At 42.6% G+C, this 26,828-nt stretch overlaps 1 protein-coding gene across 2 annotated transcripts in view; it reads right to left on the bottom strand.

Moving 5' to 3' along the window:
* Nucleotides 1-1,166: 1,166 nt before the first annotated feature.
* LOC148025611 (uncharacterized) overlaps nucleotides 1,167-26,828 on the bottom strand; it is a 125,940-nt gene continuing 100,278 nt past the window's right edge. For both annotated transcript variants that reach the window (XM_087692821.1, XM_087692820.1), the window contains one exon: nucleotides 1,167-1,747. In XM_087692821.1, the coding sequence (XP_087548947.1) occupies nucleotides 1,694-1,747 (54 nt within the window). In that variant the 3' untranslated portion in view covers nucleotides 1,167-1,693. The remainder of the gene's footprint in view (nucleotides 1,748-26,828) is intronic.

Below are 26,828 nucleotides of genomic sequence, written 5' to 3'. Positions count from 1 at the left end.
CATGGATTAAAGATGATAACCCATGCAACAAGGACTTCAATACTTCAATCCTCCATGGTTGATTTGCAAAATAAAAGGATAATACTGGCATATTGATGGAAGGGCATTGAGATGATGAACATGGAGTATAAAAGGTAAAGAAAGAGTGTTTTCCTTAATAGTGCAGAAAAAGTAGTGGACATGGACCCCACCAAGATGAAGCCCATCTTGTTGTGGCTTTCCTTGAAAATTAGAATTTTAATTTGTTTAGGTTACCACTTTCCACAACCTACATGACTAGCAACCTTGCAAATTTTGTAGTGTTTTTTGGGTGGTCTTTTGATGTTGATGGCAAGTTGTCATTGTAGCAAAGCCCATGATGCCATTAGCTAAAAGTCAACTTGGGTATATACCCCAACTTGATCTAACACTTACAAATCTTTGAGACTTGCTCTTGGTCAACAATTGTACTATTGCTTCATCAAACTATTGGATGTGACCCAATATCCCATACAATTCTTCCTTTGCACTCTAGATACCTCCCTTTATTCAAGGCTACAAGCAACCATTTCCTACTACCTTTGATCATCCTATACATGTTTACATTATAATTGTTGAGCTATGGCATGGCTTATAATGGCAGTACATCAAAAGCTAGCATGTAGGACTCTCTAAACACATGAACTTGATACATGTTATATCATGTTGGCAATTGACCAATTCACTTGCATATTAATGACCATCGAATCACATTTCCAAGATTTTACATACCATCACACGAAGTTACATTGTAGTGGTTTTGTAAATATGTGGGTTGAATTCGTTGATGTGAAGCACAACATATTAATGAATATTGCAAATATGACCATTTAAAAAAGGTATGCTTTACAAGTTCTAATGTTTGTTCTTCTATTGAAATACAAGATGCTTGAAGCATATTTGGACACAATTGCACTGCATTTGGTTGCTAAACTTACTCAACCTCATGACAAATACTCACAGGTTTTATCATATATTTAATGTGTTCATATGCATGCCCATGATGAGTTTGTACATAAGAAGCATATCTAATTTTTCAAGTTGATGTTGGGAAAGATACTCATTTCCCAATTAGTGAGCTACTACAACCATGTTGCTGAAAGGAATACAGTCAAGGTAAATGCTAAGCAAAATCATAATACTGTACAGGTTAAAAACTCATGCAATTGATCATGTTGGATACATGATGGCCGTAATGGCCAAGCCTACCACTTCCACGGGCATGCTGACATTAGTGATTGAAGTCAGCACTTGCAAGCCAAATTTCAGAAAATAAATATAGCTTTGAAACTCCCAGTTCAATATGCATCCATTTGAAAAGAGTCTGAAGGGCTTCCAAGCTTGTTTTTAACAGAAGCTGATAAAATATCATGTGGCCTTTATCAGCACTCCATGTTTTATAAAATTAAAAAATGAATGCCTTTTTTCTGTCAACCCAAAAATCAGCAGAAGGTGAGGAACTTGTACAGGGCAGATTTCCATGTCATGAGGAAGCTGGTGGTAATGACTGGCCATCACCATGATCCCAAAGGCAATCCTAATTCTTATTTGCATGATGTATCAGCCACCCCCCTCCTTTCCAACATCAATATCTGTCTGACCATCTTCAAGCAAATAAGGTGCATAGCGTCTCACAAGCAGATCCAACTTTTCCCCAAATGCTTTTGTCCTATTTTCACCCAAATGTTTTACCATTTGCATCCAACGAGTTAAGCAAATTTGTCCCGACCTGCACAGATGCTTGGAATCAAAAGTCAGACCTGCAGATGTACTGAAACTAAGAGAGTCAAGCTGCAGCAAAATGAAAAAGAATGACCAATCTTTTCATTCAATAAGAGATTCTATTTAAAAAATCTCAGTGATTATCACCCTCTATATTCAATAAGAAAACATCTAGAGGGTCTGCTGTCACCTTGGCTCTCTGCTTTGGGGGTGGGGGGGGGGGGGAGAGAACAATGCTTGGAATCAAAAGTCAGACCTGTAGATGTACTGAAACTAAGAGAGTCAAGCTGCAGCAAAATGAAAAAGAATGACCAATCTTTTCATTCAATAAGAGATTCTATTTAAAAAATCTCAGTGATTATCACCCTCTATATTCAATAAGAAAACATCTAGAGGGTCTGCTGTCACCTTGGCTCTCTGCTTTCGGGGGGGGGGGGGGAGAGAACAATTCCAAAAACAAGGCTAATCAACCATTTTGGCAGGCTGCAATGCCACACCATGGGGGTGATCCCTAAGTGGAAGAATGTGTGGGTCTCCCTAAGTGGAAGTATGCAAATGAGCTAGCCAGTAGCTCACCAGAAGCATAGGAGGATTTCTCAAATTGATATTGTCCCTTTGATACTTGCCTACTTCTGTGCAAAAACAGTTGATCCCTGAGTGGAAGAATGTAGGTGTCTCCCACCAAGTAGTTGTGAATTAGTGACAACAAAACCAAGGATGAAGTTAGTATGCAAATGAGCCAGTAGCTCAAAGGAAGCATAGGATACGTCCTCAAATTGATATTGTCCCTTTGATACTTGCCTACTTCTGTGCAAAAACAGTTTCTACAATGTCTCAAAGTACCGAAAGTTGGTCCTACACTGCTACAACTTCAAACCAGTGTCACATACCCAAAAAGCCATACAACTGATCCCAACTAATAAGAGCATCAGAATCTCTTTTGACAATCTCCATTATTGCTACAAAGGTCCTGAAGTTTCCTTCATCCCTACCTCAGTACACTGCTGCGTCATCCACAAACTCCACATCAAGCAGCTCACCAATCTCTAGATTAGGCAATCTAATCCCCTCTAATACCTGTAGACCTATCTGTCAAGAAGGAGCTCAAAGCCTCTGCTACAACTTAGAACATTGAAGGGGGGAAGTACACATCTCTACCTTGTTGATATCTGAATATTGAACCTCTCTCCTTTGGCCCCACTGACAAGGACCTGGCTATGGGCTAAAGAAAAGAGAGCCACACCTCCTTTGAGTTAGTGCTCTGGTTATCCCATCCTCAACATGTGTGCCCTCCAAGAACTCTCAATCATATGCCTTCTCGAAATCAAGGAGCAGCACAATGAGGTCCAAATTTCTAGAACAAGTAAGAGTGATGGATTCCTAGAAGGTGAAGATGGTCTCTGGGATGTTGCACTGGCAAACAAAACCTGTCTAAGTGAGATGGATGATGGATGTTTGGCATCAAAGGGGACAAAATCCCTTTGCAAGATCTTGAAAGAAAGTGATAGTTCTTCATTGTGTGATATCCACCACTACCCTTGTGACTGAGATGAATCAATCCCTTAGATAACCTCGCTAGCGTTGTCCCCTCGTACCATAATCTCTGCCATCTGGAAATGCATGATAAAAAGGATGTGCTAAGAAGATCCTAGTCTGTCAAGGAGAAAGCCTAGTCCAATCCACACACTTCCATAAAGGCAAGGCTGCAAGTGCCTTCGCAAGCTCCTCTGTTAAAAGACCATCAAGTGTCTACTCATGCTTCTTGACGATCGCCCTCCTGATGATCTGCGAAACACACACACACACACACACACACACACACAACTGGGAGGCCTATTTATGGATTGCAGCAATGCTGTGTAGGACTCTGTAGCCACCTATCCAACCTCCTGTGGGCCTTATGCTATAGATCCATTGTCTCTCTCAAGTCTCCACATTGCAAACCTAGAGTGCCTCGGTCCCATAGTGCGGCAGAAGTCTTTATGCAATTGGCTCTCTGCGATCATCATCATGGTATAAGTGGTTGGGGATTGTGACACTAGTAGGGGGTCCTCTGACTCTCTCAAGCAGACCCAACTAAATTCGTGAATGATTTGAGAGAGTAGTGCCATGAATGATACCAACTAGGCTACCTCTATCACAAGCCCAAGCAATCCTCCACAAAAAACCTGTTGATCTTCAAAAAGGTCTTGACTCTTGCTGCCCCATCTCTCTTGAGGAACTAGAGTGGGCTTGCAGATCTTTCGTTGTGAACCAAGGATCCTGGCCTTTGGTCTGGAAGATAAACTCCTCCCAAGCAGTCTGCCCTCCTTTAACAATCTCCATGCACTTGCTTCTCATCCTCCAGGGCCACCATATCAAGTGTTAAACCCAAACAGAGCAGGCTGCAGAAGGGTGAAATTTTTTTGAGAAAAGGCAAAAGTCAAAGGCTAGTCGAAGCAATCCAAGGTCACTCAAAGGAGTCAAAGAAGACTAGTCAGTAGACTGGGATTAGAGACCAAGCCTAATTGCAGACAAAGAGTTATCAGAAATAAAAACTGTATTTATGAGAAATAATAATGATATGGCATAGGCACTAGGGTCTGTAGGCAATGAAAAATTTAATTTAAAAAAGCTAGTTATCATTTAAGCCCAATTGTATGCATTTTTCTAAAAAATGAGAGTCGGGCATACTTCTATGCAAATTGTATCTCTCTTTGATTCGATAGTTGGTTTGAGGTCAAATCGGCATTGAAATGCTTACATAAAGTAGCTAACTTGTAGGCTCTTGGTGAATCAGAAATGAAGGATTGGGCTTGGGCAAATATGCACAGGGGCTGCATTATTCTTAGCAACAAGACAATATTAAAAGGGTTCTAAAGGCTAATGACACTTGGACTACTTAATATGAACTAGAAACTCTTTGAGGCACCTTCTCTGCCCACACCTCATGAACTGGGAGCTCAAAGAATGTTTTAATCCCATATCCAGCTTTGCAACCTCATGAACAGAGGGAAACTCAACGGAGTCTAGGGAATCAGTTGAATCTGCATGAGAGCTCCCCATCCTGCTGAGTGTTAGGGACCTCAGATACTAACAACTTAATGAGGCCTCAGATATGGGGCATGCTTCCATGGCATAGACACATCTATTATTGCCTCCAGAGTCTCAGTTGGTGAATGAGACGGCTGCTCAATGTCAGGGGGCATTGCTACTGGTCTAGATGTTTGGAATGTTGGTTACATTACTAGTGACTGAGCGGGCTACTCCTCTATGACCTCTATCCTAGGCGTCCTATCCGGATCCCTCTCCCTCTTGCTCTCCCTTTTCCTCACCTCCTCTTCCTCTCCTCTATCTCTTGCCCTTTCTTGCTCTCTCTCTTCATTTCATTCACCTCCCTCTTCCTCTTCCTATCCCTATCCACAATGCCGAAGTCTCTTCATGAAGCTTTTGGTCTCTACACCACAAATCTTGTGAAGGCCTTAGGCATTGCAAATTGCTATAATTGGACTTGCAAGTTTTGTGGAAAGGTGACTGGCCATTGTGGCAAGGTCCCTTTTCCTAATTCCCTCTTTTTGCTTCATGCCCTAAGCCTATACCCGTCCATTCTTTTACAAGTGGCACAGGAGGAAACCTGGCGCTCTTTTACAAGAGTTTTTAGAGTTTTTGAGGCGCCTTTCCTTTAAAATTGCTCTTTTTGCCTCAGTTTAGTTTTTGAGGCTGCCTCTACGCCTTTGCTCTCTTTCTGTTCTTTTTGTGCTTTTTCCTTTATTTTACCGCCATTCCGATTTGAGATTAACATTACCTCCCTCTGAGACGGGTGCCAGTCCCATGGCATGTCGAGCTGTTTGTTGGGGAAGGGCAGGCGGTTGGCAAGTTGTTGGTCAGGCGATGATAGGGCCATAGGTGGGTTGGGCTGCCGTGGGAACGTGGGCAATACTATCAAGTGGGTGATGGGGCCTCCGAAGTTGATGATTTGGCACATCTTGCAGTGTCTGCGAGGAGAAAGTGCGGTGCTCTTACCTAAGGGGAGTGTCTTCTTTATTGTGGGATGCCTTGTACGCGTGCTGGTGGAACGGGGAGCTGAGTCTAACCATAGGTAGGCTTGGGTGATGTCCCACACTTGAGGATCCCGTTCGTGCGGTGAGTGTAGTGTAGGGTGACAAGTCTAACCATAGGCAAGTGTTACCTCCCTAGGTGTGTCCTACCCTTGGTGTGCCCTAGGTGTGAAGTGGGGACAAAAAAGGGCTAGGGGTTTAGGAGTGGGGCCAGCCGACCGCGGTCACCGGATGCACCTAACTTAAGGACCCCTAGGTGACGAAATTGTGAGCAATGTGCCGGGATTGGCGTGCGTATGCAGTTTTTTTTTTTTTTTTGTGGATTGGGTTTAGTAGTAGAGACTTGTTAGTCCTCGTCCTCACAGGGGGGTGGTGAAGGAGATTTAATGGAGTGGCTCAAAAATCTTTGACTTTGCAAGAAATTCTTAAGGTTTAAACGAACCTGGAGGGGAGTGGTGGAGAGGAAAGGATGGCTGCAGCAAGTGAACCGGTTGTCGCTCATGTCTTCAAGAACAGCGATGCAAAAAGAAGGGAGGAGGCTAGTTTGCATCATGAGGCGGGTCATCACGCAGCTGTCGATTGCATTAGGATAAAAAAAGAGTGGGGAAAGGCCGTGTTCGGCCGGGGTGGGTTCTTGCCTAAGTAGGATTTTTAGAAGCCTAAGATAGTTACAAGTGGTGATGAAGGCGGAATCCGGGCAGGAGGAGAAATCGGCGATAAAGCGTGTCATGGTGGCATCTAAGTTGTCAGAGGTGAAGGTGAGGACCTGGGCTAAAGTGGTGGTACATGGGTTGTATATTACAGGAAAGTCGTAACGGCCGTGGGCGTTTGCATCGAAGTCTACTTCCATTCGTCGAGGGTATGCCATATAGGCAGGGTCGTTCCTCTTTGAAGGGAGAGTGTTACAGAAGGCTATCCATGCGAAGACGTTGTCACCACAGATGTGCCTTTGCCACAGTGGTTGGCACTTGTATCCGGGCATGGACTGAGACACTTCAAAGACTTTATTCTGCCAGTATTTCGTATCCTCGGTGCCCTAGAGGGTGGGATTTTTCTCTCTTTCCTGCAGTCACTGTTGGGTCAGGCGGCTTGCGACGTTGATCACCTGGTCCACTATTTTGGTGGGAAGAACTTTGCGCAGGGCATTGGAGGTAAGGAAGCTGAAGGTGAAGGGTTGCTTTTCCTGTTTTTGTCTCTCCCAAAGTATGAGATCCGCATGAAAACAGGGGGGCATGTCATTTGGGCATGGCGGGAGGGGTACAGAGGCCTGGGCCATAGGGTTAGCTCTTAATCTTTGTCTGGCTTCTTCTACCAGTTTCCTCCTCTTCTCCCTCAGGGTAGTTTTTCTGTCCACAGATGCGTCTATTGGCTGCCCTTGCCCTTCAGGATGAGGTGAAGGGGGTTGTGGAACCACTTCTTCTTCGAATTCGCCTAGGTCGATGTGCAGTTCTGTCTCACTCCCTAGGCGCTCTTGCTGTTGCATCCCTTCTACGAACCCTAAGGCATCAATTTCTTGGGGGTTTAGGCCGGCTCATAGTAGATACCTACGATGTTCCCCTGGGTTTAGCCCCACTACAATGGGTTGGGAGGGCATAAGTGGGCCTGCTCGTAGGGCTCTGCCTGCTATGCTTAGTTTCTTTTTCACTACCTCCACGGATTCCCCTTCTTCCTCATGCATGGCATCCATCAAGGTGTTCAGGAAGATTTGTTGCTGAGTGTGGAAGGCCACTTGGGCTACTTCTGCTCTGCCTTCTGCTAGGATTTTCTCTTTCTCCACTAGAGCTAGGAGATGCGCCAAGGTCTTCACTCTTTGATCATTCTGGCCGGCCCACACTTCAACCCTTTTCTTCATCTCTTCCATGCTTTCTCCCTGTCTTTGCACCAAGGCTCTGAGTCTCTGCTGCTAATCTTCCAACTCTCTGCCCATTCCCTCCCGTTCTTCTCTTTCGAGGCTCAGCCTTTCAGTCATAGTTTCCATTTCTCGATAGTGATGCTCCTCTTCTTGTTTCCTCCCTTCCTCCCTTGCGGTAAACTTCTTTATGCCTTGCTCGATCCGCCCTATCTTTGCTGCTAGATCCTCGTATTGCATGATCAGTAGATCATATTCTTTTTGCATCTTCTCGAGCTCTTGATTTTCATCTATGAGCTGTCGCCGCCAGCTTTGCTTCTTTTCTTCTTTGATCTTCAGTTCCCTCTTCAAGTCGAGAATTTCCTTTTGTTGCGCAGCCATTTGCTTTGTTTTTTCGAGCTAGAAGGCCGCTACCGCTTCCCTTTTTGCCTCCAGCTCGGCCACCGCGATCCTCCTTTCCTCCCTTTCCCTTTCTAATTGCGAGAGCAGTTCCTCATCATGATTTGCATACCACGTCATGGTGGTGGGGATTGGGGTGGTCGAGGCTTCCATTTTTTGGCATTTTGGCTCTTGCCTAGATTCGACATCCATAGTTGGCCTTTTGTGCTCGGTGGCTGTGGCCTCTCCGCTTCTTCCTTGTGCTAGTTCCTTATTCATAAAGTATTGCATCCACGCCACAAAGCTGTCCATGTCGGTGCTAGCCGGGATGCTGGGGATGGTAGTGGTGGCTTCGCTGTCGGGTACCAAGGGGGTTTGGACGGGATGGAGGGGGGCCTTACCCTTGCCCTCGATGACCGTGGACGGTATGGCTTCAGGTACTTGTGCGCTTGAACCAGGTCTATCTTCCCTAGACGGATTTAAGGTCCCTAGGCCATCGAGTCGGCTCTGTTGTTCTATCGACCGGCGAATTGCCGGCCATGTCTTCTTCCTCTTGTCTTCTCAACCCTGTCTCCTTCTCCATAGCTCTTCTTTCTCTTTCTTCTTCTATTTTCCTTGCTTCCTCGGCCAATCTTTCAACTTCTTCCTTCTCCTTTTTCCACTTCGTTGCCTCTCTTAGGGATTCCTTTTTTGCTCTTTCCATATCTCCTTCTTCCTTTTTCCTGCCCGCCTTTTGTTTCTTCTTTTGAGTTGCCTTCCCAGTGAACTCCTTTGTTTTTCTTCATTTGGATTGAGTCTCCCGCTCCTCCTCCTCTGTCTCAGTTTCTGTCCCCAGTTGCTCGATTGCTTCTTTTTTTCATGGGTCAATGACCTGTCTGGGGTCTCATCTGCTCCTTTGCTTCCCTGTTGGGACTCTTTCACAACCTCCTCGATGATGGCCGTCAATATGCTTCCATACCCGATGAAGGAGGCTTTTGAGGAAGGTTTCTTCCTCTCCGTATTCTGAGACGAGGGGAATTCTCCACCTGCCTGTTTGTTGCCCAAGGCTAGTGCTTCGGCCGCTTGGTCTATTGTTTTGCGCACATAGTCATTCCAATCTACCTCATCCCAAGGTGCGGGCTGCCACATTCTCCAGCATAAGTACATTGATCCGGTGCATCAGGGAATTGTAGCCTTGGCTGGAAAAAAGGGCACGCACCAACTTTCCCTGTAGGCGAATCTCAGCATCAGGGATGTCTTGTAAGCTGATGCCATTGTTTGTCAAGACTTCTTCCCTATTCATCTTCAGCAAGGCATACACATCCCTTTTACATTTTTTCTCCACCCTAGGTTTCAGTCCCATTGCTTTCTCTACCAAGGCCTGGGTTAGCGGTACCTGCACTTGTCGGGCATTGTCCCCCCTTCCCACCATCACCATTCTGTATTCTCGATCAGGGTTGTACGTTCTCAAGAACTCCACACACTTCGTGTGGTCAGGTTCCTATGCAAACTTCTCTAAGTACTTGTGGAGGTGGCACTGTTCCACTATCCTCCTTGCGGCTTGCTCCTTGGCCACCATCTTCTCAAGGTTGTGAATGCTGCGGAATTTTACCTGACTGTAAGCTCGATTTTCTAGGCTAATGCCGTACTGCGCTCTCTCTTCTTCTGTGAAGGGGAGTCGGTGGGCATGGTCTTGTTGCGACATCTCTCGTTCCTGTCATGAACGATACTTCCCATTAGTGCTATAATTAATATACATACAAGAATTTGTTGAAAAGAAAGATTTTATGTTTGTTGAATGACAGCATTAAACTCCAATACAAATTCTTTTATTCACACTTGGTTTGTGACATCCCTTCTACATCACCCGTTTATTAGATGTTTATTGTGTTAACTTGATCTTGATTGATTTTAATTTGATTCACCTTCACCCTATTCATCTTCACGCCACCCTCGTATCCTCTCCCCTTCTAGATTAAGAAGAATCCTTCCTATGATCGAAGGTTAGAAGATCCAGGGCATTCAGTGTTCGGGTATAAGGTTTACTTGCACATGAGCCAAGTATAGAATTCTGGGTTGTATTCCAACTGAGCCTTGGGGTCCAGAGCGAAGGGTCGGGTACTTACGTGTGTGATGTAAGTGAGGACATCGGTTAGGAAATCGCCGGAATCGACGCGGCTAGCGATGTGGAGCTCTTCCTCGGTCAAGAGGCGATCAAGATAGGGTGTCCCTTGACGTGCTCTTCCATGGATCAGCCACAAAGAGTGGTTAACACTCTATATGAGGTGGGTGCATAGGTTGGGTTGTACTCCGATGTCTTGGGTGTGCGGCGCTGCTCAGCATTGGTCATGATTTGGTATCCTTCGAGTTCCCACTGCAATCGCAGAGTGTACCAGTTTCGTAAAAATGGGAATTGGTATCAGCTAACGCTTTCAACTCCTTGACTTTTTTGTCAGCGATGGAGGAAGTCACACGCTTATCATAAGACGTAACGAGGCATTGTTTGATGGCTTGGTGTGTAGCAACTCGGCAGCTCAATGGGGTGTTTTGACAAAGGCAAATTCAAATGTTTCCCACGAACAAGGCATCGTGCAAGCTTCCGTCGCTAAGGGCTTTTGCAGCAGGCCTAAGTCCAAACGGTCATAACTTAGAGCCAGTGGCATGAACGTGGCATCCAAGCGTCTAAGACAAGCAATAACGTCATCCCCTATGTCTTCGGCTAGGTCTGCGGTTAAGAATGATTTCCGCTCGTAAGATGGTTTAAGGCCCGCAGGTGGCTAGGGTTTGATGGGGCTAGTAAGCACGGCGGCAAATGGTGGTAGTTGCCCATGAAGCGGTGGTTGAGTCCCGTGGATAAGCGTCGGAGTAGTGGCTGCTACGGATGGGCTGCTACACTCGGATTGGGTTTGATAAGTCTTATTGCCATTAGCAGGGGTTGAAGGGGGTAACGTTGTGATAAGTGGCAATCAATCTTACGAAGAGCTAATTTTCTCGCGATGGCGGACTAATTCTTTCTTCAAATCTGTGGCACGAGACATTCGTTTCTCCTCCCAACCTCGCCTAGAAGGTTGCTGGCTCCCCTCCTCGTAATCCGACTGCCAGCCGTCAACTTCAGGTAAGTCCTACTATTCTCGAACTCTCTAACTCTCTAGGCTCCCCTAGACCCCGTTCGGGTGCCCAAGGCCCCCGAACGGTCATCCCTCGCGCCTCTCTCCCATAAATTTACCTTATTAATGTAACATTTCTTTCCCCTTAAGAATTGGTTTCGTCCTCGAAAACGATACTTGGAAGGTCCAAGTGTAAATTGGGAAACCTTTTCCTCAGGGTACTTACTCGCTCCCATGTTGAGCTTTCTTCTGAACAATCTTTCCACTTAACCAAACATTCTTGATAAATAGTATTCCTTGTTCGTTTGTTACGAACATTTAATATTCTTTCTGGTTCATGTGGATTAGATTGGTCATCTAATAGCTCCTCAATGTTATCATTTAAGATTAAATTATCCAAATCACCCGGCTTCTTCCTTCGCAGGTAGTTGGAGCTTGTAAGCCCGTTCTCCCATCTTTTTAAGTATTGTGAAAGGACCACAATACCTGGGTGAAAGCTTTGGACATTTTCCCATTTTCATGGTTTTAGTTTGTTCAGGCATCCTAAGATAAACCAATTCTCCTTCTTCAAAGGAGATGTCTCTTCGGTGAGGATCTGCATAAGCTCTAGCTTGATTTTGAGCTTTCTTAATATTTTCTTGAGCAAATTTTAACATACTATTCATATCCTCCAAAAAATCCTTGGTTGCCTGAACCTTTTCCTTATGTAGTCCTACTGCATGAGGAGCTCTGGGCTGAAACCCATACATTAACATAAATGGACTATATCCAGTGGAAGAGTGCTTGGCACTATTATATGCAAACTCTGCTATCGGTATATACTCTTCCCAATTAGTTTGCCTTTTACTTGCATATGCCCTGAGCATATCTTCAAGGATTTGGTTAACCCTTTCAGTTTGCCCATCAGTTTGTGGGTGGTCCGCCGTACTCATGCTAAGTTTAGTATCCAACTTCTTAAATACAGCACGCCAAAATTGACTATCAAATTTTCTATCCCGATCAGAAATTATATTTGCCGGAAGGCCATACAATCGGTATATGTTCTCTACGAACAATCTAGCCAATTTTGGTGTTTTAATATCAGTTGAAGTTGGAATAAACCTAGCCATTTTGGTTAACCTATCCACAATCACCTACACAGAGTCGTGCCCCCTCTGTATTCTGGGTAATGCAACAATAAAGTCCATGGAGATACTCTCCCGTTTTCCCAAAGGAATCTCTAATGGGAGGAGAAGTCCTCCCATTTTCAATCTTTCAACTTTATTAACCTGGCATTTATTACATTTGACCACATAGTCAAGGACGTCCTTATTCATTCTAGGCCAATAGAACTGCATTTTAATAAGACTATAAGTCTTATTAACTCCTGGGTGTCCCGCGCTAGGGGTATCATGATGCTTAAAGAGTATCTGGTGCCTTATTTCTTTATCTTTCGGGACACATACCCTACCCTTGTAGAGTAAATAACCATTATTAATGGTAAAATTCTTCCACTTGAATCCCATTTGAGCAACCCTTGATGCTCCATTTTCTTGTTGAACATCCTCAGATATTCCTTCCTCAGTGGAGGCCCTTCCATTTGGATCTCCATTTTCTATTGCTTCCCATATGTTGGAATATGCCGTATCAACTTGGCATTTCCCTTTCAAGGATTCAAGCAAATCGGAAGTGAACTGAGTAAAACTCAATTTATTTATGATGGGCATTCTGCTGAGCGCATCAGCCACTATATTATACTTCCTCCTTTTCTATACCTTATCTCGTAGTCGAACTCTTGGAGGAGTTCGGCCCATCTGGCTTTACACCCCTATAGATCCGGTTGGTCATTAAGCCACTTAATGCTTTCATGATCCGACAAGATCAAAAGTTTGGCACCATACAAATAGTGTCTCCATTTCTTCATTGCATGTACTATTGCATACAGTTGCCTCTCATAAACAGAATAATTCCGTTTTGCACGGTCTAATTTCTTGCTTTCAAAAGCAACTGGTCGACCTTCTTGTAATAAGGCCGCGCCTATCGCCTTATCACTGGCATCAGCTTCAACCACAAATGGTTTATTGGGATCCACAATTAATAGTACTGAAGCTGTAGCAATAGCTACCTTAAGTTTTTGAAAACTTTCATTTTGGTCTGTTCCCCAATTAAAACTCTTCCCTTTCCCTTTAAGTTGGTCTGTCATTGGAATAGCTATTTTGGCATAATCTCGAATGAATCTACGATAAAATCCAGATAATCCTAGAAAGATTTGCAGCTCTTCCACGTTCCTTGGAGATGGCCATTCAATAATTGCCCTTACTTTTTCTGGATCCATCTTGATTTCCTCTTTCGAGATAATATGCCCCAGATATATGACCTCTTGTGCAAAGAATTCACATTTAGTTTTCTTCGCATAAAGGGAATGCGTTTTTAACAATAGGAATACTAATCGTAAGTATTCCAAATGTTCTTCTCTTGATTTACTAAAGATCAAGATATCATCCAAGAAGACTACTACAAAATATCCTAGATAGGGTCGTAACACACTATTCATCAGCTTCATAAAAGTAGCTAGTGCGTTAGTGAGGCCAAAAGGCATCACCAAAAAATCATAATGTCCATATCTAGTACGAAATGCTGTCTTAGGAACATCTTGTGTCTTAATTCTTACTTGGTGATAGACTGTCTTAAGTCTATTTTTGTGAAGAATTTTGCCCCTTCTAATTGATCAAAAAGATCTTCCATTCTGGGCATAGGAAATTTATTCTTTACCGTTATCTTATTAAGTGCTCTATAATCAACACAAAGTCGCATAGAACCATCTTTTTTCTTTACCAATAAAATTGGCGAAGCCCAAGGTGAATTACTGGGTTGTATAAACCCTTTATCAAGGCAATCCTTAATTTGTCTTTCAACTTCTTGGTGCTGTGTTTCACTTAACCTATAAGGTGGTTTAGAAATAGGGTGTGTATCCTTATTTGTGTCAATTGGGTGATTTATATCACCCCTATCTGGTGGCAGGCTACTTGGTAAATCAGAAGGAACACATCTTTAAATTCATCTAACAAACCACTTAATTCATTACTTACATTCAACTCACAAACATAAGAAAATTGTTGCTTTATATAATAGAAAGTAAAAGTGTTTTGCACAGGAAGAGACCATAACATATATACTTCACAAGCTTTCTTCTTTATTAGCTTCTAGACTTCAGTGGAACACAACAAAGGATTATCAGATACTTCATGTTCACCTTGAATCATAAAAGTCTTACCATCCCTTTCAAATTCCAATGTATTATGATGATAGCTACGTTTTAAGGATGGTTCCAATCCCCATAGCCACTCCCTCCCTAAAGCAATATCGGCTCTTTCCATATTCATAATTTGGAAATCAAGTTTATCTTTATATCCTTGAATCTCAATTTCCAAATTGGATACCATTGTATCCCATATCTTATTATCTTGACCTTGCATCATACGAACAACATATTGATGCCCACTCTTTTATTGGGGAAGTTTCAATTTTTCGACAAGTGTATAATTTATAAAATTGTAGGTAGTAGAGTGTGACGTTAATTAATGTGACATTGAAAGTAATACTTAATGTTACATTAATGTCACATAGAGTCATCAATCATGACTCTAACCCTCTTTCCAGCTATCAATCCATGCACTCTAACTAAATCATGTGGCCCAAAAGTAGGCTGCCACATAGAAGTTGACATACAACACCTGTGTTGTAAAGATTTATACTTTTCATGCCCCTTTAATTCTAGGGTCTGCACTACATGGATTTGTTTTTCTTTTCCCTTGCCCTTGTTCTTATCCTTTCCTTTATCTTCCCCCTTTTTTCGAGGATCGCAATTCCAAGCAGCATGGTTAGGGGATAGGCAATTGAAATACAGCTTTTCTTTTTTGGCCTTATCAAAGTCATCCGGACTTAACTTTGGCCTTATATATTGTTTCTTTTCAAAGGGTTGTTTCTTGCCCTTAAGAAATGGCATTTTTCTTTTAAATTTGCCTACAAATTTTGAGATTTCCAATTCCTTAGTCTTGGGCTCCGTATCAGTGAGACTAGTGAGTGTACCTGGATGAGTACTATCTTCATTGATTAATGCAAATTTAATTACCTCTTCAAGCGTCTTAGGTGAATTCCTTTTCACTTCCTTTTTACAAGCCTTATCTAGTCCCCTAATGAATCCTCTTGTCTTTTGAAATTCATCTATTCCTTCCAATTTAAGGATTATTGCACGATATTCCTCCAAATATGTCAACAGGGGTCTTCCCTTTTGTCTGACATAATCCCAATCTTCCCAATTTCTTTCCATTTCATTTTCAGGAAGGACTTTGACCCCAAAGTTAAACTGGCCTCTAGTGCTTGGAGATGTGGTGGAGTATTTTTAAGTTTATGCAAATCTTCCCATTTTTGGAGAAAATTAAAGATAGTGTCTTTATTTCTATCTTTTTTCTCCCCGTGAAACCGAGGGGGTTTCATATCTTTTAAGGCTGGATTATCTCTTCTCTTTTGGTGGGGTTCTTTAGGATCTTGCATAGTCACATCCAAATCTTTCGATGAAGATGGAATATCCGAGGTTTCTAGCTTTCTAATAATAAAGTTAATTGGGATTTTATTTCGGTGAGTGTTTAAGTTAAAAATTCCATTTGAACCCCCTGTGCCTGCACACGAGCAGTTGATCACCAAATTGTTCTCGTGTGGCAAAAAATTCTTCCCATTGCTCTTCTTGTATCTCCATTTCATGGGGATCTACCATAGGGTGGTCCCCAGAACTAGAACCCTTAATTACTCCCTCTCTTCCTTTCCCCTCTATTAATACAAGTACTTTCCTGGTTATAGTGATAGGGCAGCTGTTGATGGCTTTTAACAATAACCCCGAAGAGTGAGGAATAGTTTGTCTTTCCCAAACTGAGCCAGTCATGTTGAAAATAAAGCTTATTGGCAGAAACACCGAGTAAGGAGGGGACTAAACACACCCCTTCCCAACAGTCACGTGAACCAGCTGTATCCCTGCTATGTCAGATTCGTCAGACTGGCTTCGTCTAACTGGTATTAACTGCCGTTCGATGGCTACTCTCGTTCGATTACACTACATGAATTCAATCGTGTATGATGGAAAACGGGCCAGTGTGACGTATGAAATGTGGGCGTCGTCTTCTCAAATCAGGTACCCGTGTAACGTGTAGGTGCCGTCTTCTCGTCCGATACCCATATGATGCATGACGTGTGGACGCCGGTGAAGACTACTCAAATCTGGTAGTTGAGTGACGTGTGATGTATGGGCGTTGGAGAAAGCATTCGCGAGGACAATCGAAAGCTTTCATGAGAGACAAGCTAAAGCAAGGCCGGGCAGCTCTGATACCAGTGATAAGTGGCAATCAGTCTTACGAAGAGCTAATTTTCTTACAATGGCGGACTGATTCTTTCTTCAAATCTGTGGTAGAGACATTGGTTTATCCTCCCAACCTCGCCTAGAAGGTCGTTGGCTCCCCTCCTCGTAATCCAACTGCCAGCCGTCAACTTCAGGTGAGTCCTACTATTCTCGGACTCTCTAACTCTCTAGGCTCCCCTAGACCCCATTCAAGTGCCCAAGGCCCCCGGCCGGTCATCCCCTGGAGGCGGGCTTGGGAAACGCTGCGGCTTCTGGTTTCGAGGTTCCACGAGGCTCAAGGTGATTAAACACGAGGGTGGCATTTGAGTGATGCCGTGGGCCACTCTGGCCATAGGAATCCATAGCCACGCATTTCTCTCATAGTATCCTTGCACGCGCAAGAGGGCTTTAGGAACCCATCTTGGCTTGATCATGCTTTGATTTCTGTAACTACGTCTCGGCCTTCTAGGTTTAGAGTTTCTTGAGTTATGAAGACGTGGGCGTCCACTCCTAGGCAGCAGTCGTAGTTGTTTAGGTCTCCATTGAAACTCGGTTGTTGGGCCTTAGCTTTTGCCGCTATGAGTAACGGCCCCTGAAGCTTGGTGTATGGTAGTTGAGCTCTATCCCTCTCCGTAGACTTGGCTGAGAGTATTCCTACCGGTGGCCTTGCGGACTTTAATGAGATCGTCTAGCCCTTTCCGAAAGCTGTATCAATACGGATGGTGCCTATGGCGAGGTGGATGCGCTACGACTCATAATCGATATTGCAACGAGTTTGCTTCTTGAAGATTTGCCCTAGCAGCGACTCTGTGCCCGTGTCCTTAGTGTTTGGCAACACATAAAAGATCATTGGTACAGTCTCGGACTCAATAGCAACAGCAGTCCGACACTTTCCGAGGAGTGTGTATGAGCGACCCCCATATGAGTTTAATTGGGCATTAGTGGGCTGTATGTCACAACTCTATAGAAACAGAATTTGTATCCTTTTTCATTAATTTGTCTCTATAATGATTTATTAAATTTGTTTCCTTTTTCCACTAATTAGAGATAAAGAAAAGTGCATTGAAGCTGCTCACTGATGAGTGGTCACAGGTTATGGTGGACCCACGCGGTGGGTTAGAGAAAAGATAGTTCACACTTCCACCTATATGGCCCGATTGGGCGCCTGTGACCAGAACTCACGCATATCAGGGTTAGACTCGCACACAGAAAGGATTGATGCCTTGAAGTGTAGGCTAGATCCGCCAGAACAGACAGTTACAATCAACAAGATGGCATGATCATGAAATGCTTGTACAATGTGCATGTGTGGGCTGAAAGCTTGAAATGCACATTTCTTTGTATAGGAAAGTCACATGAAGATTCTGATACCGTTTTTGCGATGTACACGGAAAAAGCTTCTATATGGCATCCATATTGGGGGGTCCCTAAATTTTAGGAGCCTCGAATTAGCCTAAAAATCCTAGTCCTAAAAAATAGGGATGTTATTCTAAAAATAGTAAATTCTGTACTCTGACTGTGCTTACTAAATTTGGTTGTTTCTATTCTTGACAGTATTTAGCCCAAAAAGGAAGGCCAGAGAGAAAAGACAAGTGTCAAGACACTTGTCACACAAGTTTCCAAGTGTCCCACCACTTGTCACATCTCATGACATATGGCTGGACACTTGTCTTGTGCTACGCCACTTTCCCCTTTTGTACTAGCTCTTCCCTCTCCTATAAATAAGAGCTCGTTTTTCTTCATTCAACATCATTTTTCTTTGCTGTAAACTCATGTACAGCACCCACAGATAGCCAGAAACTGGCCCCATCCATCCCCATCATCATCCCCCACTTCTCCATTATCAAATTCCTCCATATTCCCTCTTCTATCATTGCTGTTTTACAGGATAGCAAGCCTGAAAATCCATTACAAAACCTCCTTCTCGAGCTCTTTCTTCCATTTTAGCAATAAGAAGTAAGTCCTATCCATGTACTGCTGATCAACGATGGAGAAAGGCTGATTTCCCCTCTTTCTTCTCTCATACTGTAAAGAAATCAGTTCTTATCATTGCATAATAGATAATGCATGTATGTTTGTACATCTTTGCATGATCTTGTGAGAGTGAGAATTACTTCTTCTCAATCTCAAGTTGATTGTAATTGAGCTTTTCCCTAAGAGACTTGGGTTGAGCAGAAATACATTCCTTCAGGGGGGAGAGGCGGGGGGCCATCTTCAACCCTCAATCTTGTCTTCATTACTTTTAAATTTTCATGGCTGTAATTTTGCGAGTAATTTTCATTTTCAGCTTTAAGTGTTCATTCTATTTTATATTAAATCTCGAAAACAAGCGAATATCATAATTGTTAAGCATACTACCTTGTTCGGGGCGTTTACAGTGGTATCAGAGCTTTAGCTCGGTCCTCACCCCAACACTGGTAGTGCTTACAATTATAAGTTTGTTTGTTTTTAGCCCTTGCATTGAGTGCTTGATCATATTTTTTCTTAGAGTCTCAATGGATCAGTCGAGTGCTATCCTTCAAGCCATTCAAAGTCTTAGAGAGGAGAATTAGCAAATTCGTGAGCAACTTCTCAAACTAGAAAAAGTTGAAGATCCCAAAGAATTCAAGGAAAGAAGCCCATCTGCTTCAAGGAGAGGAGAATTAGCAAATTCGTGAGCAACTTCTCAAACTAGAAAAAGTTGAAGATCCCAAAGAATTCAAGGAAAGAAGCCCATCTGCTTCAAGGAGACAAAGCCATACCAATGAAAGGAGCTGATCAAGAAGTCCAACTACTTCTAAGAGGCAGTCCCATTCTACTTCAAGACAAAGAAAGAGATCGCGTCAAAGCTCATCCTCTTCTTCAAAGTCATCTGGCGCCTACTCTGATGGACCCTCTTCTAGTGACGAAGAGTCATACCCTTCTCGTGGAAGACCTCATCATCGTCAAAGGCGTCGACATTCTTCACCCTCGTCTCCATCTTCATCCCCATCAAGCACTTCACCATCTTCAACCTCAAGATCCGGGCATGGACGAAGGCATAAGAAGAAGAAGAAGACAAAGTCACTATCTCAACTTGAAAAGAAGATCAAGTTCAGTATGTATGATGGTTCCCGAAATCCTGATCTTCTTCTAAAGTTTATTTGTCAATTCCAAATTTTGTATGGTCATGATAAGTATAAAGAAAAAGAAAAGATTAAGTTTGCAGATTTACATTTGATCGACTTAGCCCATACTTGGTGGACGGCGTTGGAATATGATCATGTTGCCCCAAAATCATGGCGGTCATTTGTTCGCATGATACAAAGCCAATTTCTTCCTGTTCATTTCAAAAGAGATGTAAAAATGGAATGGGATCGGCTTTGGCACAGAAAAAATGAGTCACTTGGTGACTATACCAAGAGATTTTGGAAGCTACTTTAGAAGGTCCAACATCTCAAGAAGATCAGCAGTTCGGAAAAGCTTAGGAAGTTTTCAAGGAGGTTTGCATTTTAAACTTCGTACTGCTCTTAATCATTATCATTGTTCTAGCCTCAGGGAACTCATTGACTATGCTGAGACATGGGAAATGGAGCACAATGGCAACAAATCATTCCAAAAGAATGATAAGAAGAGAGTAGCTGATGATGAGGAGTATTCAGCTCCAAATGAAGGACAAAAACAGCGGCAAAAGCAACCATCAAATCAAAAGAATATGAAGCCCTATGCACTTCCTAATGCTCATCAATTTCGCTACAATCTATACCCACAAGCAAAGCAACTTTCCGAAGAAGAAAAGCAGGGCTTCATGAAAGAAGGGAAGTGCTTTAAATGTGGACAAACACGCCACATAGTGAAGCAATGTCCAGACAAAGGACAAAGCAAGGTTTCTAACAACAAGCCTAAGTCGCTAGTGAAAATCAATGCTATCAGTGATGTAGTTGCAAACACAACTCACACTCCAGAGATGCGCAAATTATTAAAAGCTTGGGAACAGTTGCAAGATAAGCAAGCACTATTCTTGATAGATCTTGGGGCGAATGAAAATGTCATTTCCTTGCAATTAGCTAAAGAACTTGGATTAAAGAATGAAGAGATGGACACTCCGGCAGAAGTTCGCCAAGCTTTAAATGCCGATGAAGGTGACACAGTGAAGACTGTGACACCCTACATTGGCAAGCTCAAGTTTCAAATTCAAGGCTACAGTGATGAAGATACCTTCTGTATCGGATACCTTGATGGTTGCGATGCGATTCTTGGGATGCCCTGGAATCATAGAGTAGATTCAACCATCTTCTCTCAGAAAAAGAAGGTAGAACTCACCAACAAAGGCAAGAAGTACGAGATCCAAGCTGAAGTTTTTGGAGACACCATACCTATGGTAAGCCATATGCACGTCTCTAGAGCAATTAAGGATTGTGTTCAATGTTATTTGCTTTTATGTCACTGATGTAAAAGATAATATGAATGCTGAAAACCAAGAGCGACTTCAACTCTTGGAAAAGTATAAAGATTGTTTCTTGGAAGATCTTCCTTATCCGCTTCCCCCAGAAAGGCCAGAAGACCATCATATGGATATTATTCCGGGAAGTTCTCTTGCTAATATAGCACTATACCGTGTGAGCCGTCCTCAACAAGAAAAAATCAGAAAGCAAGTCGAAGACCTACTCAACTGTGGGCTAATTAGGCCAAGTAGCTCACCATTTTGTTCACCAGTTCTTCTTGTTCAAAAGAAAGATGGCACATTCAAGATGTGAATTGATTATCGAGCCCTCAACAAAATCACTGTGAAGAATCGGTTTCCTATTCCCAGAATTGACGACATTTTGGATCGTCTAGGAGACTCAAAGATTTTCAGCCGCATTGATCTAAAGAGTGGTTATCATCAAATTAGGGTAATACCACAAGATGTACACAAAACTGCTTTTCGCACTTCATACGGTCTTTATGAATTCTTGGTGGTTCCTTTCGGATTAACCAATGCACCAGCCACCTTTAATCGAATGATGGAGCGCATCTTTAGAGAGCATCGACAATATGTCGGTACTTTCTTTGATGATATTCTTGTCTTTAGCAAGAATAAAGAGGAGCATCATCAGCACTTCGAGATTGTTCTACAATTACATCAACAAAATCAACTCTTGGTAAATGGTAAAAAGAGTGAATTTTTCATGCATAAAATAAATTATCTTGGACATGTTATCTCTTGTGAAGGGATTCAGATGGATCCTGAAAAGATCAGGATAATCCAAGAATGGCCTCATCTTCATGATGTACATGAGGTGCGATCGTTTCTTAGCTTATGCTCTTATTACCGCTGCTTCATCAAGCATTTTGCACATATGGCTTCTTCACTTTATGACCTTACAAAGAAAAAGACCTCTTTCCAATGGAAGGAAAAAGAGAAGACAATCTTCACAAGGCTGAAAACAACTCTTACTTTTGGACCTGTTCTTATCATTCCAGATTTGGTAAAACCATTTGTCGTTGAAGCAGATGCTTCCGGTGATTGTATTGGTGCAGTGCTAAATCAAGAAGGCTATGCCGTAGCCTTTGAAAGCCGTCGTCTAAATGATGTGGAGAAAAGGTATGACATTTATGAAAAGGAGCTCTTAGCAGTGGTTCATGCTTTGAAGATATGGAAACATTATCTTTTAGGCAATGAATTCCTTATTAAAATTGATCATCAGAGCTTGAAGTATTTCAAGACTCAAAAGCATTTGCAGAAGAAACATACAAGATTGAAAAATTTCTTGTCTATGTTTCATTTTCAAATTATGTACACTCCAGGGAAACAAAATGTAGTTGCTGATGCACTTTCTAGAGTGCCTCGCATTGCAACTATTACAGTGGCTTATCGTGAAGATTTTCAAACGATGAAGAATACTTATGATGAAGATACTGATTTTGCAGCAATTTGGTCAAATTTACAACAAGGAGATTCTCATCCAGATTATTCCATCAAAGACGGTTACCTTCTCATGAACAATCGCCTTTGTGTCACTCTTCTTGTTCGACAAAAGGTGCTTAAAGAAAGTCATGAACCCCTTATGCAGGGCACGTTATTGGCCAACATTACGAAGAGATACACATAACTTCATTGAGGCTTGTCTAGTATGCCAAAAATCCAAGTATGATAGGCAGAAGACTCCAGGATTGTTGCAACCTCTTCCAGTGCCCAAAGATCCATGGAAATCTATCACAATGGATTTCATCTCAGGTATTCCAAGAAGACCTCATGGTCATGATATGATTTGGGTCATAATTGATCGATTCAGCAAGCAATCACATTTTATTCCATGTCATAAAACATTGAAATCCGCACAAGCTGTAAGACTTCTCATTCAACATATCTTCAGATTACATGGTATGCCTTCTGAGATCATATCAGATAGAGACTCCAAATTCACAAGTAACTTTTGGCGTGCTTTATTTGAGAATTTGGGAACCACTTTAAAGTTTTTCTCAGCTTTTCATCCTCAAACTGACGGCCAAACAGAGGTGATGAGTCTCACTCTTTTGGATATGTTGAAAGCTTATGTTAGTGAACATAAGTCACAATGGGAGAAATATCTTCCATTATTGAAGTTTGCTTACAACAATATAGTGCACTCATCCACAGGGAAAGCTCCAAATGAAATAGTACAAGGTAAAGTGATTCCTCCTTCAATTATTCGCACTAAAGATAAGATTTTTGCTACTGATGAGTTTGCTTCAAATTTAAAACAGCAATGAATCAAGTTCGAGCCACTATCAAAGTTGCCCAAGAGCGACAAAAGAAGCAAGCAGATAAACGAAGAAGACCTTTGGCTTTTGAAAAAGGTCAATATGTCTTGCTAAAGTTTCATAAAAGCAGGCTCAAACAAGGTTCCGGTCAAAATTCATCTTTTCCAAAGCTTTCCAGTAGATACTTTGGACCCTTCAAAGTGATTGAGAAAATAAGTGAAGTTTCTTATCGACTTAAGCTTCTTGCTCATTGGAAAATACACAATGCTTTTCATGTAAGTTTGCTAAAAGCTTACATAGGACCAGAACCAAAGGAACCCATTACTGAAGATCCCCCAGAAGTTGAAGAAACAGAGCAACTCTTGGAACCTGAACAGATTTTGTTTCACGGGGATCGAACCACGAGAAGTGGCCTTGTGACACGAAAATTCTTACTAAAATTCAAGAATCTACCCACAACAAATGCACAGTGGGTAGATGAAAAATTCATGAAGGATTACCCAGACATTCTTCAACCATATGAAGAAGCTTTTCAGCTAAGGACAGCTAAGTAAAAGCCAGAGGGTTATCACAACTCTATAGAAACAGAATTTGTATCCTTTTTCATTAATTTGTCTATATAATGATTTATTAAATTTGTTTCCTTTGCACTAATTAGATATAAAGAAAAGTGCATTGGAACTAGCCACTGATGAGTGGTGACAGGTTATGGTAGACCCACGCGGTGAGTTAGAGAAAAGATAGTTCACACTTCCACCTATATGGCCCGATTGGGCGTCTGTGACCAGAACTCACGCATATCAGGGTTAGACTCGCACACAGAAAGGATTTATGCCTTGAAGTGTGGGCTAGATCCGCCAGAACAGACAGTTACAATCAACAAGATGGCATGATCATGAAATGCTTGTACAATGTGTATGTGTGGGCTGAAAGCTTGAAATGCACATTTCTTTGCATAGGAAAGTCACATGAAGATTCTGATACTGTTTTTGCGATGTACACGGAAAAAGCTTTTATATGACATCCATATTGGGGGAGCCCTAAATTTTAGGAGCCTCGAATTAGCCTAAAAATCCTAGTCCTAAAAAATAGGGATGTCATTCTAAAAATAGTAAATTTTGTACTCTGATTGTGCTTACTAAATTTGGTTGTTTCTATTCTTGACAGTATTCAGCCCAAAAAGGAAGGCCATAGAGAAAAGACAAGTGTCAAGACACTTGTCACACAAGTTTCCAAGTGTCCCACCACTTGTCACGTCTCATGACATGTGGCTGGACACTTGGCTTGTGCTACTCCACTTTCCCCTTTTGTACAAGCTCTTCCCTCTCCTATAAATAAGAGCTCGTTTTTCTTCATTCAACATCATTTTTCTTTGCTGTAAACTCATGTACAACACCCACAGATAGCCAGAAACTGGCCCCATCCATCCCCATCATCATCCCCCACTTCTCCATTATCAAATTCCTCCATATTCCCTCTTCTATCACTGCTGTTTTACAGGACAGCAAGCCTGAAAATCCATTACAGCACGTTCTTCTCGAGCTCTTTCTTCCATTTCAGCAACAAGAAGCAAGTGCTATCCATGTACTGCTGATCAACGATGGAGAAAGGCTGATTTCCCCTCTTTCTTCTCTCATATTGTAAAGAAATCAGTTCTTATCATTGCATAATAGATAATGCATGTGTGTTTGTACATCTTTGCATGATCTTGTGAGAGTGAGAATTACTTCTCCTCACTCTCAGGTTGATTGTAACTGAGCTCTTCCCTAAGAGACTTGGGTTGAGCAGAAATACATTCCTTCGGGGGGGGGGGGGATTGCCCATCTTCACCCTCAATCTTGTCTCCATTACTTTTAAATTTTCATGGCTGTAATTTTATGAGCAATTTTCATTTTCAGCTTTAAGTGTTCATTCTCTTTTATATGAAATCTCGAAAACAAGCGAATATCATAATTGTTAAGCATACTACGTTGTTCGGGGCGTTTACACTGTAGTGGTGGTTTACTAAGTTGGGTTCAATGATTGTGAGTTAAGACATTGAAGTCTACTCCCTCGTTGATCAAGGCATTGAAAGTGCATGTTTGCCTGGCAGTGACCGTGATGTGGAGGTATGTGGGTTCTACGGCTTCCTCGTCCTCATTCCCAATTTCAATAATTGTGGTGACTCGTACCGTGACAGGGGGTTTCAACATTGGTGGCTCATGCAGTGGATGTGTGGAAGGGTAGTACTTCGTAATGCTACTGCCATTAAAGAAGCCGATGGCTTCGCCGTCTAGATTCTCGAGCTTAACATTGCCGGTTCGGCTGATTGCACGAATCTTGAAAGGCCCAAGATCTCTAAACTTCATTATTTGCTTGTGTCCTTTAACTGAGTACAGGAGCACTAAGTCACCCTGTTTGACATTCTTGTCAAACCAGCTCTTATGTCGTGCCTTCTCGCATATGAGTGCAGGAGTGACCAGAAGGCGTGTTTCCGAGAGGCGTTCAAGCTCAACCAGGCATTGCATCCATGCCTCCTTTCCTTCCCACCATACTACTCTATCGCCTCAAAGAAGGTAAATACATTGTCTAGGATGCTCCTATCGTGGACAAAGCCTGTCTGTGTCATGAATGATGTCTGGAAGCATGGGGCGTAGTCGTCTACCGATCATCTTTACCAATGCCTTATAAGCCACTAACAATAACGTGATCGGTCTCCACTGGGAAAGCTTCAACCGGTCATCCCCTTTGGGGAGAAGACTGATAAGGCCTGCGAAAAACTCTCTGGTATCTGTCTTGAGGTGAAAATCTCCTGGAAGGCTATTAGTAGGGGGTTCTTCATCACCTCGCAGTAGGTAGTGAAGAAGGCCTTAGAGAGGCCATCCTCTCCCAGGCATTTCTACCCGTCCTGTGTATGGAAAGCCTCCTCTAGTTTCTTCTCTATGAAGGGGGCTAGGAGGGAGCGTCCCATCTCCTCTATGACAAGGGCCGAGATGTGATCCCAGACTTGCTGTCTACAACGCTGTCCTCTGGTTGAGGCTGTATCCTGCTAGAAGAGGCATCTGTTGTAGTCGGTGGCAATCTCCATCACCTCGTCTAGGCTAGAGTGAATCCTTCCATACTGATCCCGAAGGCTACGTATCTGCTCTCCTGAGGTGCGGGGCAGGTGTGCCTAAAAGAACCCCCACATCGTGTCCCCCTTCCGCGCTCGGAAGGCTGCTGAGGTGTGGAATGAGAACTCCGAGTGCCTGTCCTCTAGGTCGGTGATGGCTGCTCGTGCACGCACCTCCTGTGCGTGGAGGATGGGATTCCCTAGTGTCTAGAAGTATTTCTATGTAAGCCATCTCATTGATCCTTTGCAATGCTTGAAAAGGCCCATAGTATCTAGTACTAATTTTAGAAAAAAGATGTGAATTATCCTTTATAGATATGACTCCAATTGATTTTGCATTGTGAACATGCCATAGTATCTTATAAAAAATGGTTATATCTTGAGTCTTTAACTTGGTGTCATCAAACCGTAATAAGACTCAATTACCATTTCCAAATACCAAAGCTTTACGATGACATCAGCTTTGCTTGAGCCTTTTGGTCAGCTATCTTTATTTTAGTCTAATCTTTATCCATACTCTCAATGTAGTTGTTTGCCTTAAAAATCTTATCCTTTGTATGCAAAATGAGTGTGACTTTCTTCTCTCCTTCCATAA

The sequence above is a fragment of the Lygodium microphyllum genome, chromosome 14, assembly GCF_053477565.2.
Source record: "Lygodium microphyllum isolate KBCC chromosome 14, Lygodium_microphyllum_v1.1.10, whole genome shotgun sequence".
Classification (NCBI taxonomy): domain Eukaryota; kingdom Viridiplantae; phylum Streptophyta; class Polypodiopsida; order Schizaeales; family Lygodiaceae; genus Lygodium; species Lygodium microphyllum.
The sequence above is the reverse complement of the archived record's forward strand: the minus strand, read 5'-3'. Positions and strand labels throughout refer to the sequence as shown.